This window comes from Aplysia californica, unplaced genomic scaffold (assembly GCF_000002075.1).
Source record: "Aplysia californica isolate F4 #8 unplaced genomic scaffold, AplCal3.0 scaffold00052, whole genome shotgun sequence".
NCBI classification, from domain to species: domain Eukaryota; kingdom Metazoa; phylum Mollusca; class Gastropoda; order Aplysiida; family Aplysiidae; genus Aplysia; species Aplysia californica.
Window position 1 is genome coordinate 1,329,717 of NW_004797322.1, and position 14,853 is coordinate 1,344,569.

The following is a 14,853-nucleotide window of genomic DNA, read 5'->3' on the forward strand; positions in this document are numbered from 1 at the left end:
ATGAGAGGTGACATCCTCACTGTACACAACTTGACCCTCCTCCAACCAATTCAACAGGCAGCTGAGAAGATAATTCCCCCCCCCCCCCCCTCGTGACTACCACGGGTAAAGAGAAGTGAAGTAAAGGTGTGTGAGGGCCAAATAACCTGAAATTCTAGACAAAAAAAAAATCTCATGCTCTCAGGTTCAAAAAGGGAATGCAGTGTAAACATGCTGAGTTTAATGGGGGGGGGGGGGGGGGATTCCACTTTTTCCACCAGGAGGTGTGCTCATTGCTACCACCTAAACCACTTGTTATAAAAAAGACAATCATGGGGAATTAAATACATAAAAATAATAAGAGAAAATAAATGAAGAAAGAAGTGTTGCTACCTTTGAACCTATAACATCATTTTACGGTTTCTAACAGCAACAATCCACACAGAGGAAATCCCATCCCAACCAAAAATGGGTAACAACATTAGAATAAATTACTGTAACTATGTCACCCTGAAAGTACCCTCAGGTATGGCCTTTCAAGTACCATCTGTTGATAAGATCATGGTTCATCATCTTGACAGAAATGAGAGGTCAAATACTGACCAATGTGCAACCTGGCACTAGTTTGAGTGAGAGGTGATTAAGGAAGCAACATGCATTTTTCTGTTGTAGCTACCAGCTCATCTAGCCTGAAACACAGATGTACTTCAGAACAGTGAGAAAGGATAAAATGTTGCCTTTATGCAAATGAAATTACTGATACTTAGAAATGGGAATTGAATGAACCAGCAAGATAGATTTAAATGTTTTTAAAGTAATCGGTGTACATCTTCCCAAAAAAATTTTCCGGTCAATTTCTGACATTAAAATGGCACATTTTCCAGGCTCCCTCCCTCTGCTACAAGGCTTTGTGCACAGGCTTGTTCTCTTCCTTAACACTTTGCCGTCACATCTCGCCGGTGGGCGATGTCTACAACCTAGTTCTTAGGATTTTCTCCAAACTGCCTTTGCCTTTAGTTTAGTTTAGTAGGGGTTTTTCGGCGCTCGCAACTGCATAAGGTCATATGAGCGCCAGAAGATTAGAGCTGTTACAAGAGAGTAACAAACATAAAAAAGATGAAGGTGAGATAAGGACGCTAGATGTTTGATAGGAAAGAAGAAGCAAACCACACCAGAGCACCCGCCAACCACCCAGGCATTTGCCTTTGATGGCAAGCGTTTTTACTAAATGAGCCTTGTGATGGCAAAGTGTGAAAAGGATAAAGAGAAAACAACCACTCAGTCTCTGTAAGTAACAACGGCTAAAGCTGGTCACTCATTTCACAAACCTCGTTAGGAAACTTTGCCCATTACATCTCACAAATTTGAAATATTTGTGGAAATTAAATCATCTAAAAACTTTAAAAATTGTTATCTTCTGCTGGAATAAATTAATCCAACATGGACTGGCAACGACATAGAGAGCAGACACATGTTGTCCTCGTGGTGGCCAATTCTGCAAAGACTTCTCTCGAGCTGCACTTGAACATTACATTTCTACTCCGAAAAAACCTACACTGATACTTTCCTCTTGCACAGTGTCAGCTTAAATCTATCAGTAGCACAAAACTCATGTCAAACTGATACAAAACCACTGAATCTCGCACAGTGAGAGGAGAATTCCCTCCAAGAAACAAGTCCAGGATCAGCAACTCAGGGCAGCATCGGTGCGAAACCGGCAAACAAACAGAAAACCATCCGCTACAAGCCTGCCAAATGCCCCAGGCACTTTAAAGTAAACATTGGTCCAACCCTAGGCAGACAGATCCAAAACTCTATAGGAGCTTGGAAGACCTGCGGCGAACAGCAGCCTTCGCACTAGTGACTGGGATGCCCATTTAGAGATGAACGAGAAGAAGAAGACTCCACAAGACACATAACTTATATAACTACAAGATGTACATGAGACCACAACCCCACAACAAAGTGGCTCAACAAACTGCCTAGAATCCAGGAATTATCCTGCCTTTCTTGATCATCTTCTTCCTCTTCTTGTCTTTATTGTCTGACTTCCTCTTGTCAAGATTTGCCTGCCGTCTGTCCTGTTTCTTCTTCTGCTGCTCCTCCACCGTCTTCGCCCTGTCGCCCCACTTCCTCTTCTTTTTCTCCTTAATCTTATCCTTCTTCTTCGCCGCCTTTTTCAGCAAGGTTGGATCGTCCTTCACCTTCTCACCCTGCGCCTTGCTCATCACTGTCTGCCACTGAATCTTCTCCTCTAGCTTCTTCCCCGCCTCCAAGTCCTTTTCCTTCAACTTCTCCACTTTCTCTTTACGACGCTCCACTTTCTCTAGGAGTCTCTTGTAATCCCGCCCTTGCAGGTCATTTGACTTCGACTTGTCGTTGCCAAAGGATATGACGGAGAAGTCAAACTTGGACTTGACGGGATCCCCGTTCTCATTGAGGATTTTGTTCTGGGGTGGGGACCTCAGACCGTCGGCTAACTTGTTACCCTGTGGCTCCACCTTGTGGTTCTTGTTCTTCTGTTTCAACTTTGAGTTGACTTTCTTCTCCTGTCGTTTCAGTTTCTTCTGCTCTTGTGCGTTGACAGGGTTCCCAGCACTTTTACGAGCTGCAATACAACAATAAACAAAAACTGAAATGAGAGGGAGGATTTTTCTGCGCCACAGAAAGGCAAGTTTTTCTGTGCCATAGAAAGGCAAGTTTTTCTGTGCCATAGAAAGGCAAAAGAAGTAATACAATGACATGCATAAGCGGAAAGCAATATTTTACATGGAAAGCAATATTTTACATGACACCTCTATAAAGAAGTGGCAGAAGAAAATTAAGAGCCATTCCTTCTCTGTACAGAATACAGTCGAAACTTGTCTGAGAAAGTAACACATCGTCGGGGAGAAAATTGGCTGAATTAGACCGGTGGACGTATTACACAGTGTCATTATAAAGTAAAACATACACAAGGGAGGAAATGTGAAGTGGCTTTTTGTACAGGTGGTTGTCTTATGTGGCTGTTAGAGAATGTTCTACTGTACTTCTGTGAGATCACCTAGCGCACAGTCCAGAGCAAACAAACCCTGTCTAATACTCACAGCAGGCCCTGTGACCTGCACACACGTGACAACATAGTCTAATGCAAGATCGAGATAGCCTTTACCAGGCTTGGGGGCATAAAGTAAGAATATGCGGAAACTTGTACGAGAATATTCACCTCCTCTGTTGAATCAGTTAAATGTTTATATATAACGTAAAGAAAAATTAAAAGGAGCTTGGAGAAAAAAAATCCAAGGCCATCCATCATTGTTTTCATAAAGGACAACTATTTTATCAATGAGAAAGCTAGCTTTCAACAGCCATGAACTTGGCTTGACGAGAATTATACATGAACCAAAGAAACATCTGCCACTTAGTAAGAGTTTAACGGCATTTGCAACACATTAAGGTCATTTAAGTGCTGAAAATCAGAAGTGTTGCAAGAGAGTAACAAACACAAAAAAGGAGGAGAGATAAGGACGAAAAATGTTTGATAGAAACGAAGGTGCAAAGCACACCAGAGCAACCGAAAACCACACTAGAGCACCCGCCAACCACCCGCCCATCTGCTCATCACACACAAACAACTGACCTTTCATCTCCTCCAGTTTGACTTGCAGTTTCTGCTTCAGCTCCTCCAGCCTGTTTTCCCGACGCTGCATTTCTTTGCCTTTGTTTTTCTTATTTTTCTGGGTACGACTCTGTTTTTTGCCTTCGTGTTTGGCAGCTAGTGAACAAAAACAAAAAAAACAAAACACATCACTGACTAATCCCGTGCTCTATACAAAACAGCATACTTATATTACTACTAACAAGTAAGCACACCTACAAAATGTCAACATACTCACCAAAGTTATCTCCTTTCAAAAACTGTATACAGTCGAAATTGATTAAGACAGCCGCCAATTGTCAAGAACAAAGTGGTTGCCTTAGACAGGGGATATCTTAGATTTAATAGCGTCATTACAATGTTATGTTTTGTTGTATATCCAGATATGAGAAAGAGAGATACAGCGAGAGAGACAGACAGAGACAGAGAGAGAGAGAGAGAGAGAAAGAGAGAGAGAGAGACAGACCGAGAGAGAGAGACATACAGAGAGAGAGAGACATACCGAGAGAGAGAGACAGACGGACAGACAGAGAGAGAGAGAGAGAGAGAGAGAGAGAGAGAGAGAGAGAGAGAGAGAGAGAGAGAGAGAGAGAGAGAGAGAGACAGACAGGCAGACAGACAGACAGAGAGCCAGACAGATGGACAAACACACAGATGAATGGACGGACGGACGGACAGATGGACAGACACACATACTACACACACAAGGATGGACAGATGGACAAACACACACACACACACAAGGATGGACAGATGGACAGACACACACACACAAGGATGGACAGATGGACACACACACACACACACACAAGGATGGACGTACGGATGGACAGACCGATATAAATATTTCTTGAACATGTTTTTTTTTTTAGTAAGCATTTTATACCACTTGCAACACAATTAGGTCTTAGAAGTGCCAAAGATTAGAGGTGTTACAAGAGAATAACAAACATAGAAAAGAAGGGAGAGATAAGGATGACAGGTGATTGATAGTAAAGAAGGAGCAAACCATACCAGAGCAAACACAAACCACCCACCACTTGAATATTTATACCAACCACATACTACATGTACTTCTCTCATAAGTGTACTTATGTCACTGTCATGAGCAGCAGCCAACAGAAATATATCGGAAAAGATTTAAAAGAGAAAAAGAAAAGTTCTTCCATATCAGCTTTTATCCCATCACCGACTACCATACACATTAGCTCACTTGAACCTGAACTATTTTTCACCTAACAACAATTGCAGCCTGACAGTTTTGGGGTATACTGAATCGTTGACCACAAAAAGACTGTGAAAGCTATCATAATTTTTTATAAGGCAACAAAAGAAAGAAATGCTCTCACAGAAAAAAAAACCTGTATCTAATTTGTCTGAATAGTTTTTATTTTATCAATATTTTGAAATGGCAATGTCTGGGGATTACACAATTATTTTTTTTTGAGCCCATTTTATAATGAATCATCTATTACAATGCTGGGGTGACTGACTTAGTCCATCACAGCTAAAAAAGTATCGCACATAACTTCAACCAATTTTTAACAAAATGAAACCTGCATAGCACCTACCTACCTGCCTCCCCAGACATCAGAAATACTCTATACAGCGACAAAGCACAGCTGACTAAAACCTGCAAATTCTTTGCCATATCGACAGACCGAAGGGCTAGAACCCAAATGGCCGCTGGATCGGAAAAGTAAAAGTAAAGTAAGTAACAAAATGAAACCAGTGGGTCAACTGTTGACTCGCCACTTCCCGTAGCATGAAACCGAAAAACACCTGAGACATCAATCGATAAAGTGCATCCCGTAAATGCACGGGAATAGGCACAAGTGAGTTAAAGAGGAGGACTTACCAATAGAAGAGCCTGGACCAGACGCATCAGAAGACTGCTCCGTGCCAACCTCATTTCTCTTTGTGGACCCTGATAATGATAATGTGAGACAAATATGAAAATGATGCAAACTTCATTCTTTCAACATTCTTTTGTGGAAACAAAATTTTTAAGTTACATAACTTCATATGTCTTGATGACAACAGTGGCTAACTAGATAAGCTCTCAGACTCGCAAATGTAAAGTCATGGGTTCGAATCCCATCAGAGGCTCGATATTGTGTCCTTGGGAAACACACTTTACATTTTCTCTCTTCACCCAGTTGGGAATAGGTACCCAGCTAAAGAGACCAAATCTTGCCAGTTTGTAAGTCTTTGAGCTCAAGTAATCCGGAGTGAGTTTGCACTGTATGCTTCCTCCTGGAAGGCTGAGAATGTTTTCCGAGTGTTCCTCCAGGGTCTGCTGGGGTGATAATAATTGCAAAAAGCATAAAGCATGGCGTGAAATGTGGATATGCTATATACTTGTAATTGTTGTCATTATTATCAATATCATTATTATCATATTGTGATCTCAAGATCTCCCTAATGCACATTATTTAGTACATAAAGCAGAAAACAAAGTGTCAAATTGTGGTAAAGAAATATCTAAACTAATTCTTCATAAAGCTCTAATGCACCCATAGCAGTAGAGATACGACACAAAGTCAAAAATTTTTTTTTGTCCGTAACAATAAATGTTATTGTGAAGTAAACAGGAATTATTCTTGAACTTCGATGGAAAGTTAAACAACCAACTACACAAAATATAAGCTGTAAAACGTTGCAGTTTTTCTGAGACAGGCTGCTTCAACCCTGCCTGTCAGGGCCAGTGTGTACTGAAAGAGAGAGAGAGACAGAGAGACAGAGAGAGAGACAAAGAGAGAGAGAGAGAGAAAGAACATCCCAGCAGACACTCTATTAAAAAAAAAAACTCCCCCACAGAAACTGAACTCACTTTCGACTGCAAAAAGCCTCACCATTACTTGACAGACTGAGATAGCACACGAAAAGATTTAAGGGAAAAAAAAAGAATAAGCAAACTCCAGCTCTCCACTGATTTCCACTTCAAAAAAAAATATAATAAAAGGTTTCTGCCATCTGTTATAACCCCTATGAGGCCGTGCCACTGGTACACAGGTGGCACGTAAAACTGCCCCTATTCCTAGCCACTGGCACAGCGTTGAGCGAAACCCTATCCCCAAACCGGCCCATCCGAGACAAAACGCGCGGGGGGAAACCTTGTTTACTACACAGGACGTTACAGATTATTTTGAAGATCTTTCTGAATTAGATGGTTGTAATGACGAGGACCACCATGAGCGGGATATGGAATGTGATTTTGACAATCACATGAATTGTTAGTAAAATATCGCTCAGGAGCTCAGGCAGAGGGGCATGGTAGCATCAGGAGGTCAGGTCTAAAAGGGTTACGGGTATGCAGCAGTAAAAATTCCTAGCTTTGTTAATAATACATTCCAGCAACATTCAGGGAGATTATAAACTAGTCTAGGACTTCAGCAGTCCAAAATGAAAAAGAGATAGTAAAATACACAATTTCGTTATTGGAATATTCCATGTCTTGGGTGTACAGAAGCAATTTTTATTCAATCCTGCCTGGACGGGACTCTCACTCACAGTTTAGTAACTAAACAGCTCATATTTTTATATGTGAACACTAACAATAACACCTGGGATTTAAAATGTGCTTTTAATCAATATTCAAAATGCTCAAAGAGATATTGAGTATAACGTAACTGCTAATAGCTATTGCTTCACTCGATCATTTTTGCACTTTCACATCAAGCATTAAAAACAGCATGAGGTAAAATTTTAGAAATCACATTTCAGATCACATAAAATTCATTTTCACATAGTTAGGCCAGATATGACTTTGAGGATATAAACTCCACTAGAGTTTTAAGTGAGCACTTGAGCCGAAAACCATAACCTTTATTTTGTCGTGTTGAGAAAACGACAAAAAACATTCCTGATTTTATCATAACTTTCTGACCGAAACAGGTAAGTATATAAATTGAATTATATAAACTATTACACTGTTATTCACCTGTGATTTTTGTTTTTGAATAAAAATGTAAAAATCCATTTTTAAAATTCAAATCTGATTTTTTTTTTTTTTTTTTTATGTCGACACATTTTGGGATTTTTAGAGGCTAAAAGTATGTTCTTTTAGTGCAAAATGCATTGTCTTTATTTACTTTAACTAACGATTAATTTAAGCAACTGCAAAAGAAAGCCTTAATCTGCTATATAGAGAATTATTCATGGCTACAGACGAAAAATGAAGAAAATGTCAGTCTAAAAGGGGGAGGGCGGGGTAAATTATGCATAGACTTGCATTTTATTACAGTGTGTGTGTGTGTGTGTGTGTGTGCGTGCTTGTGTTTGTCTAAAAAGAAAATGCTAATTTCAATTATGAAAAAAAAAAGTAAATTGAATACTGTATTGTGTTTCTTTTCAAACCCTTCAACCCCAAACAACTCAATGGGTAATTCCAACATGATCTAAATTGTTGGTTATGGTAATACTGTTAATATTGTATGAAAGTGATTTACTTTAAAAATTCCTTCAGTTGCCATTTTGTTCCTAGAAATATCTGAATTATTATTTTTGTTACATTGTGATTTATTTGTAAATGTTTTTATTCTCCTCAGTCACAACTGATTTGATCTGACATTCAAAAAAATTATTTAATAACTCTAGACATTTCCTCTTTATGTGTGTGTGTGTGCGTGCGCGTGCGTGCATGCGTGTGCGTGTGTGTGTGTGTGTGTGTGTGGGTGTGTGTGTGTGTGTGTGTGTGTGTGCGCGCGCGCGCTTGTCTAAAAAAAATATTTTTAAATGCTAATTTCAATAATGAAAAAAAAAGTAAATACAATACTGTATATTTCACAGTGACGGGTGTGTGTGTAAGCGTGTGTGTGTGTGTGGGGGGGGGGGGGGGGGGGGGGGAGCAGACTTTTAAGCTTGATTATATTAGCCTACTAAACCTTATATCTGTTTTACAAAACCAAAGAAAGGAATTATGAATGTTTAAATATGTAAACACTGAATACATTTTTTAAAAGAGATTTAAATCACTGATTTTTATTTTAAAAATCAAGTTGATTTAAATCTAAAAAATCCAACTGATTTAAATCAACCCAACCCTGATTTCAATTATGAAAAAAAAAGTAAATTGAATACTGTATTATTTTACAGTGATAGGGGGGAAAGCAGACTTTACAGCATGATTATATTAGTCTACTAAACCTTACGTCTGTTTTATGAAAACCAAGGAAAGGAATTCCAGATGTTTAAACATGTAAAAACTGAATACATTTTTTGTGTGATTTAAAATAACATATTTTTATTTTAAAAATCAACTTGACTTAAATAAAAACCAACACAACTCTGATTTCAATTATGAAAAAAAAGTAAATTGAATACTGTATTATTTTACAGTGCGGGGGGAAGCAGACTTTTAAGCATGATTATATGAATCTACTAAACCTTATATCTGTTTTATAAAACCAAGGAAAGGTATTCTGAACTTTTAAATAGTTTTTTTTTTAAACTGAATAAATCTTTTTTTAAAGTGATTTAAATCACTAATTTTTATTTAAGAAACCAAGTTGATTTAAATTTTTTAACTGATTTAAATCAACCCAACCCTGGTTACCAATCCTGTAATATGTAATTCTGAGCAAAAATAACAATAAAATACAGTAGTTAGTAATACCATAGAGGTTTATTGAGTGGTAGAAACAACGGAAAAGAGAAAATTGAGGGCAATTCGTCAGAAACATTGGACTCCACCTTGCCAAAGAAAACTATTTCATCAATATTGCAAAATTGCAAAAGGAGAGCTATAATATTCCTAATGCGTCCCTCTTTCTGGGCTGTAAAGGTCTGCCAGTCCATCTTTCTTCTTCTAAAAGACACGCCCTTTCTTGTTTTTCTTCGCCACACCCTCTACAGCAATGTCTGCCCTCTTTATTTGGATGCGGTTCCTTCTCAGTTCCTTCTGAGGCCATTGTCCATGGTTTGGGCTAAGACCTGAAGCTTTAGAAACTGCATTATCATCCAAGTGCCAGGGACCTCCGGATTCAAGTCCACCGTAGCCAGAGCTAAAGCTACTCCTACCTTTGGTTTGATCACAAAGACCGTCTTAGGGCACTTAAACCAGACGCGAACATGTAAACTCATTCTGGTTTGTTTAGTGTCTTGTCACCAGGCACACACTTCTCCATCACCTCATTATGTGATGAGGTATTCCTCCACAGGCTTCACAAATAACGCAACAAATGGGTTGCTTGAAGCAGCTTGCCTGAGATAAGGAATCAAACTATTAATTTAGGTACTATTTTTTTAAATTCTGAATCAGCCATCTTGTCTTAATCAAATAATCAGGAAGAGTATTCCCGACCACAAGTGAATATGTTCTGAAAACCAATAAGAAAGGCATTGTGAAAAAAGTACTTACCAACAGTCAGTCCTTTCTGTCTCAGCTCTGTAATCTGGGTCACCGTAAGGGATGAAAGAGAGACTGCTCCACTTTTCTTTCTGTTGTGCTGCTTTTTCTTTTTGGATCCAAACCCAGCTTCATTGGAGTCCCCTGTATCTATTAAATGGATTAGGCAAAAGGACAAAGGTTACTCTCTTGCATGTTAGTGTTGCATGGACAATGTGGGTAACACTTTTATCTGAAATCGTCACAGCCAGGCCTTTAAATAAAAAGTGCGGAACACAATGACACTATGTAGGAGTTTGAAACAGAATTTTACATCAATTTATTAAATAACACATGTTGATGTGCGCATGTAAATACATACAATATATTATAGTTTTAAATCATAGGCCAATCTCAAAAGGTCAGCTGAAAAATATAACCACCCAAATCCTTGTCCATTATTATTCTTTTCAAACTCTTCAAAACTCCTGAAGGGTTTTTTTTTGGTTCTCATTCTTAACTTGAGAAGACAATTATACCCAACACTTACACGAGTAAAGGATCAGTCTCTTAACTCTACTACTGCGAGTGACTCACTTGCCATGTTGAGACTAAATAGTGACATAAATGCTTTTTCCTGATTTAAAAAAAAGAAAAAAATGTAATGTCAGCGAGTATCTCAGTATAATTCATTAACCATGTAGAAATACACACACATGTTACATATATTAAATATTAAAATAAAGTACGGTTGTCATTCTTGTCAACAACTTGGAGACATTCTTAACACCCTATCAAAAAAGCAGTGAGGGACTCACATGTTCACACATATCACCTTCTTGAGTGTTTCAAAAATTACTCCTAGAATGTTTTTCAGTAAATACATGATGCACCTTTTTTCCATTTGATCTAAAGAGTATCCTTGGCCTTGGAGCACCCATTTGATTTAGTACTCATGACCGCACCATGTAAAAGACCTGTCATTGTGACACAACAAATACAAATGGCTCACACACATTTTGACAATAAAAATATGTACCAGTTCACTGCTAAAAACAAATATTTTTGTTGTCCAGTCTTTATAATATTTAATCATAGCTCCTCTGAACTTCGATTCCAATCCGTACTTTCCACAGCAACACACAAATAAAATCCCTGTTGAACAAGAAAAGTGGCCATGCACATTAACAACAAAAATAACACAAAGAAATTTAAACAAATAATTTTTACCAGTGTTGTTTCCCCAGATTTCATCTTTTTCCTCTTGACTGAAATAGCTTTGAGGAGGGATCAGGTCCAACAAACCCTTGAAGTGATTATTGTCCCTCTTTACTTGGTCCAGTATCATATCTTCTTCGTCTGACATTGTGTCTGTATTCACCTCTTCAGCTTTAGGTAAAGACTTGCACATTCCTGTAAGCAAACATAAGTTATGATTTAAATTTAACTTTTAATTTCCTAAGAAGGAGATAACTAATAAAAATGCAGGAGGTCAATGATAATAATAACGGAGTGTCTACGTGCATGGTAACCGGGCACCTAGCCTCAGTGTCTACGTACACGGTAACCGGGCATGTAATGATAATCTCAGTGTCATGTACATGGTAACCGGTCATGTAGCTTCTATACCTACGTAGGATTACACGGTAACCGGCTACTGGGCATGTAGTCTCAGTGTCACCAGAGACTATATACAATTAAATACTCTCTGGTGTCACGTACACGGTAACCGGGCAGTTCAGAACTCCAAGTTCCCTTTGTCATTCGGTGTTGCCTTCATCCCCACCCCTCCCCCGACTGTACCTTTTTAAAAAATAATAATCTCCCCCAACCCCATTCCGGAGCCCTATACTTCGCAGCGCACAGACTTTGGATGAACTTTGGTGACCCCAACCGGTACTCATAATGTGATGCACACGCACAGATTCACTGATCTGTCATGATGGCGAGCCCGACAAGACGCTTACGCTTGTATGACTTTTTTTTTCCAGCAAGTGACAGCACAGGACAAATATTGATTTATTTTCATTCCGGTTACCGTGTACGTAGATACTGAGACTAGGTGCCCGGTTACCGTGTACGTAAATACAAAGACTAGGTGAGACTAGGTGCCCGGTTACCGTGTACGTAGAAACTCCGTAATAATAATATGCAGTGACTAAGTTCACGGCGTCGTACGTAGTTCGCAGGCTATGTTCACGGCACGCCTGAATGTAGTTTGCATATTAAATTAATAATTTTTAAAGCTTTTCTCTAGGGCTGCATTGCAGTCTGTGAATAGTCGTGAATCTCAACAGATTCTTGAATCAGAATTCCAGTGAAAAGGAAACAATTGTCAAACAAAACTTCACACTTCTTGACCCCATCACCGAGCAGTCCATGAGTCTTAGAGAAAGATCTATAGATCTAGAATTTTGTCTTATAAATCGTCATCGGACAAGAGGTGGTAAAGAGGGGTGATTTACAATAAAAATAAAAGAAACGGATGATAGTGTCGCAGAAAAGGTAATTTAAAACAACGATTCCGAGAAAATTGACTGAGTACAGCCCCAGGGAAAAGTTTTAATTGCTACGTTCATGGTGCCATGAATGTAGAGTTAGCAATTTAAGAATGATCTTGCTCACTTCACCCCCTATTCCTTTACTTTACCCTTTTTTCACCCTCTCCCACCCCTCTTCCCCCCTTGCCCTTCTTTCATTCTCCCTTGTTTCTACGAACGATTTTTATTTTCAAACCGTCGCGCGTTGCCGGGTCCACAAACAGGAAGATGATCGTTGTCGTGTTTCGCGCGCTGAGCAAGTGGGGCCTTGTCAACCAGGGCTGTTGTGATGTGCTCGCCTTTGCCCTCCGTAAACTCCGTAGCATTCAGACCACCGCTGCATTACTTTTCGCGCGAATATATCTAGATCTAATTCTTGTGCTGTTTCCTCATTCACTTTGAGTTTGAGCGACCTTAGCGTTTCAGTTCTTGTGTCTCTCTCCCAAAGGTGGATGATTCAGGTTGCCGTGAACATAGCCTGCAAATTGATCTATATATATGTTCCCGACGCCATGAACAACAATGAAAGTAGTCATCACGTTAGAAATACTAGATCTAGATCTAGATATCTAGATCTAATCTAGATTGGATCTAAATCTAGATCTAGAATCTAGATCTAAATTCTAGATGTAAATACAGCAGAGGTAGCAACAAAAACACTTTTTCAAGGGAGGACTTCTATAACGAGCGACCACTATGATGAGACATGAGTAGAACAGAGACAGAGGGGTGGGGTTTGGGGTAGATCTAGGGTTAGTCAAGTTAGTGTTAAGGTTTGGGGTAGGGTTAACGTTTGGGGTAGTGTATGTATGGGTAAGTCTCTTCTTTATTCATTTTAAATTGTGTCTGTAAAACTTTGGGGTCGTTGCTCGTCACGGAAGTCCTTCCCTATGTTGAATTGTGTTAGGAGGGTGGCTGGCTGAGTGAGAACTGGGGCCAGTGGGGCTGAGGGCCTCCAAATGAACCAAGAATTTATTGAAAAAATGAAATTATTCTTCGTAACATTTCTATTAAAGTTTCTAGAATCTAAAAAGCACATATACGGCAGAAATAGAAAACATTGCTCACCGTTACACTAGGATAGCGAACAACATTGTTCGATATAAATTGCCATGCGGTGTACACTGACCAAACGCAAAGCAAAAGTAAAGATTTTAATGGAGTAACTTCCCTTCTTCGCTCTTCGTTATGGTATCTATTCGCTGTTTCAACATTCAATTAGAATTACATGTATTACAATCAATACATCGTTCTGGGAAAGGAGGACAAGGCAAAATACGTAATAATGTGTTGTGGGTTTTTTAATTGTGAGTCCGTATGCCGCCCTATGAGTAAAAATTGTATTTCCTTTAATTAAAAAGTGTATCAAAACTGTAACACAGAATAATAACAATATTTATAATAGTCCTCCTCTCAATGAGTTTATTATGTCAAAAGAGTTAATAAGTTTGACTTTGAGATAATTTTTCAATCTCTTTCTGTTGAACGTTAAGGTTAATTTTCAGTAACTCCCTTGATCCGAGAAAAACATACGATAAAAGTAAACTTTAGCCCTCCATTTAGAATTAACTTGACCTAGTTAGTACGCACACGCAAGGTTTCAACTGTTTTGTGGGGACAACATTCGGGTCGTCATGATTTCATACGAGAAAGACGTTTTTAACTTATTGGTTCATAAATAGACATATATAATGGGGTGTCAAAATCAATTTTAACCCACAATAGGCTATTGCATATATAAAAGCGAAGAAAACAGAGCAGATCAAGAAAAATACATAGATCAATATTATTATGATCCCTCTCATGATATGTCAACGGCACCCACCCCCACCTCCCCCACACACACTTATCATCTAGTTCATTTTTTTAGTAGAGGTTTTACGGCGCTCGCAACTGCATAAGGTCATATGAGCACCAGAAGAAAAAAAATTCATTTTAACCCAGAAAGCGATTGCTTGCATCATAATGAACATAGAATTAATAATATCAAATCAGCGCGTTTTTTGTTTCGTTTGTTCGTTTGTTCGTTTGTTTATTTGTTTGTTTGTTTGTTTGTGCGTTGGTTGGTTGCTTGACTGGCCGTTTGTTTTGTGTTGTTGTTGATAGTTTTTTGTGTTGGTTGTTTTTCTTTTTCGTTTGTTTTTTGTGTTTTTGGTTTGGGGGAGGAGGGTTTGTTTGTTGCTTTATATTGTTTTGTTTTGTTTTCTTTCACGGTTTCAAAGAAATCTGCGTATTGAAGTCATTAATTCACGATTTGTTAATTAGGGGGCAAGGACCATAAAATTACAACACACCTTTTTAAATGGGACGCAATTGCGTTGGAATCTAAACACAGTATTTCGTAACATCCCTGTTGTCCAGCCTGCCTT

General features: G+C 38.8%; 1 protein-coding gene across 1 annotated transcript; it reads right to left on the reverse strand.

Annotated features, from left to right (window-relative positions):
* Positions 1 to 1,155: 1,155 nt before the first annotated feature.
* Positions 1,156 to 13,650, reverse strand: LOC101863725 (ribosomal RNA-processing protein 14-C). The gene is made up of 6 exons (XM_005092760.3): positions 13,553 to 13,650; positions 11,175 to 11,357; positions 9,978 to 10,115; positions 5,475 to 5,543; positions 3,599 to 3,733; positions 1,156 to 2,587 (listed from the first exon to the last, which is right to left on the reverse strand). The coding sequence occupies exons 2-6, from the start codon at positions 11,353 to 11,355 to the stop codon at positions 1,962 to 1,964; spliced, it is 1,149 nt and encodes a 382-aa protein (XP_005092817.1). The 5' UTR covers positions 11,356 to 11,357; positions 13,553 to 13,650; the 3' UTR covers positions 1,156 to 1,961.
* Between the last annotated feature and the right edge of the window lie 1,203 nt (positions 13,651 to 14,853).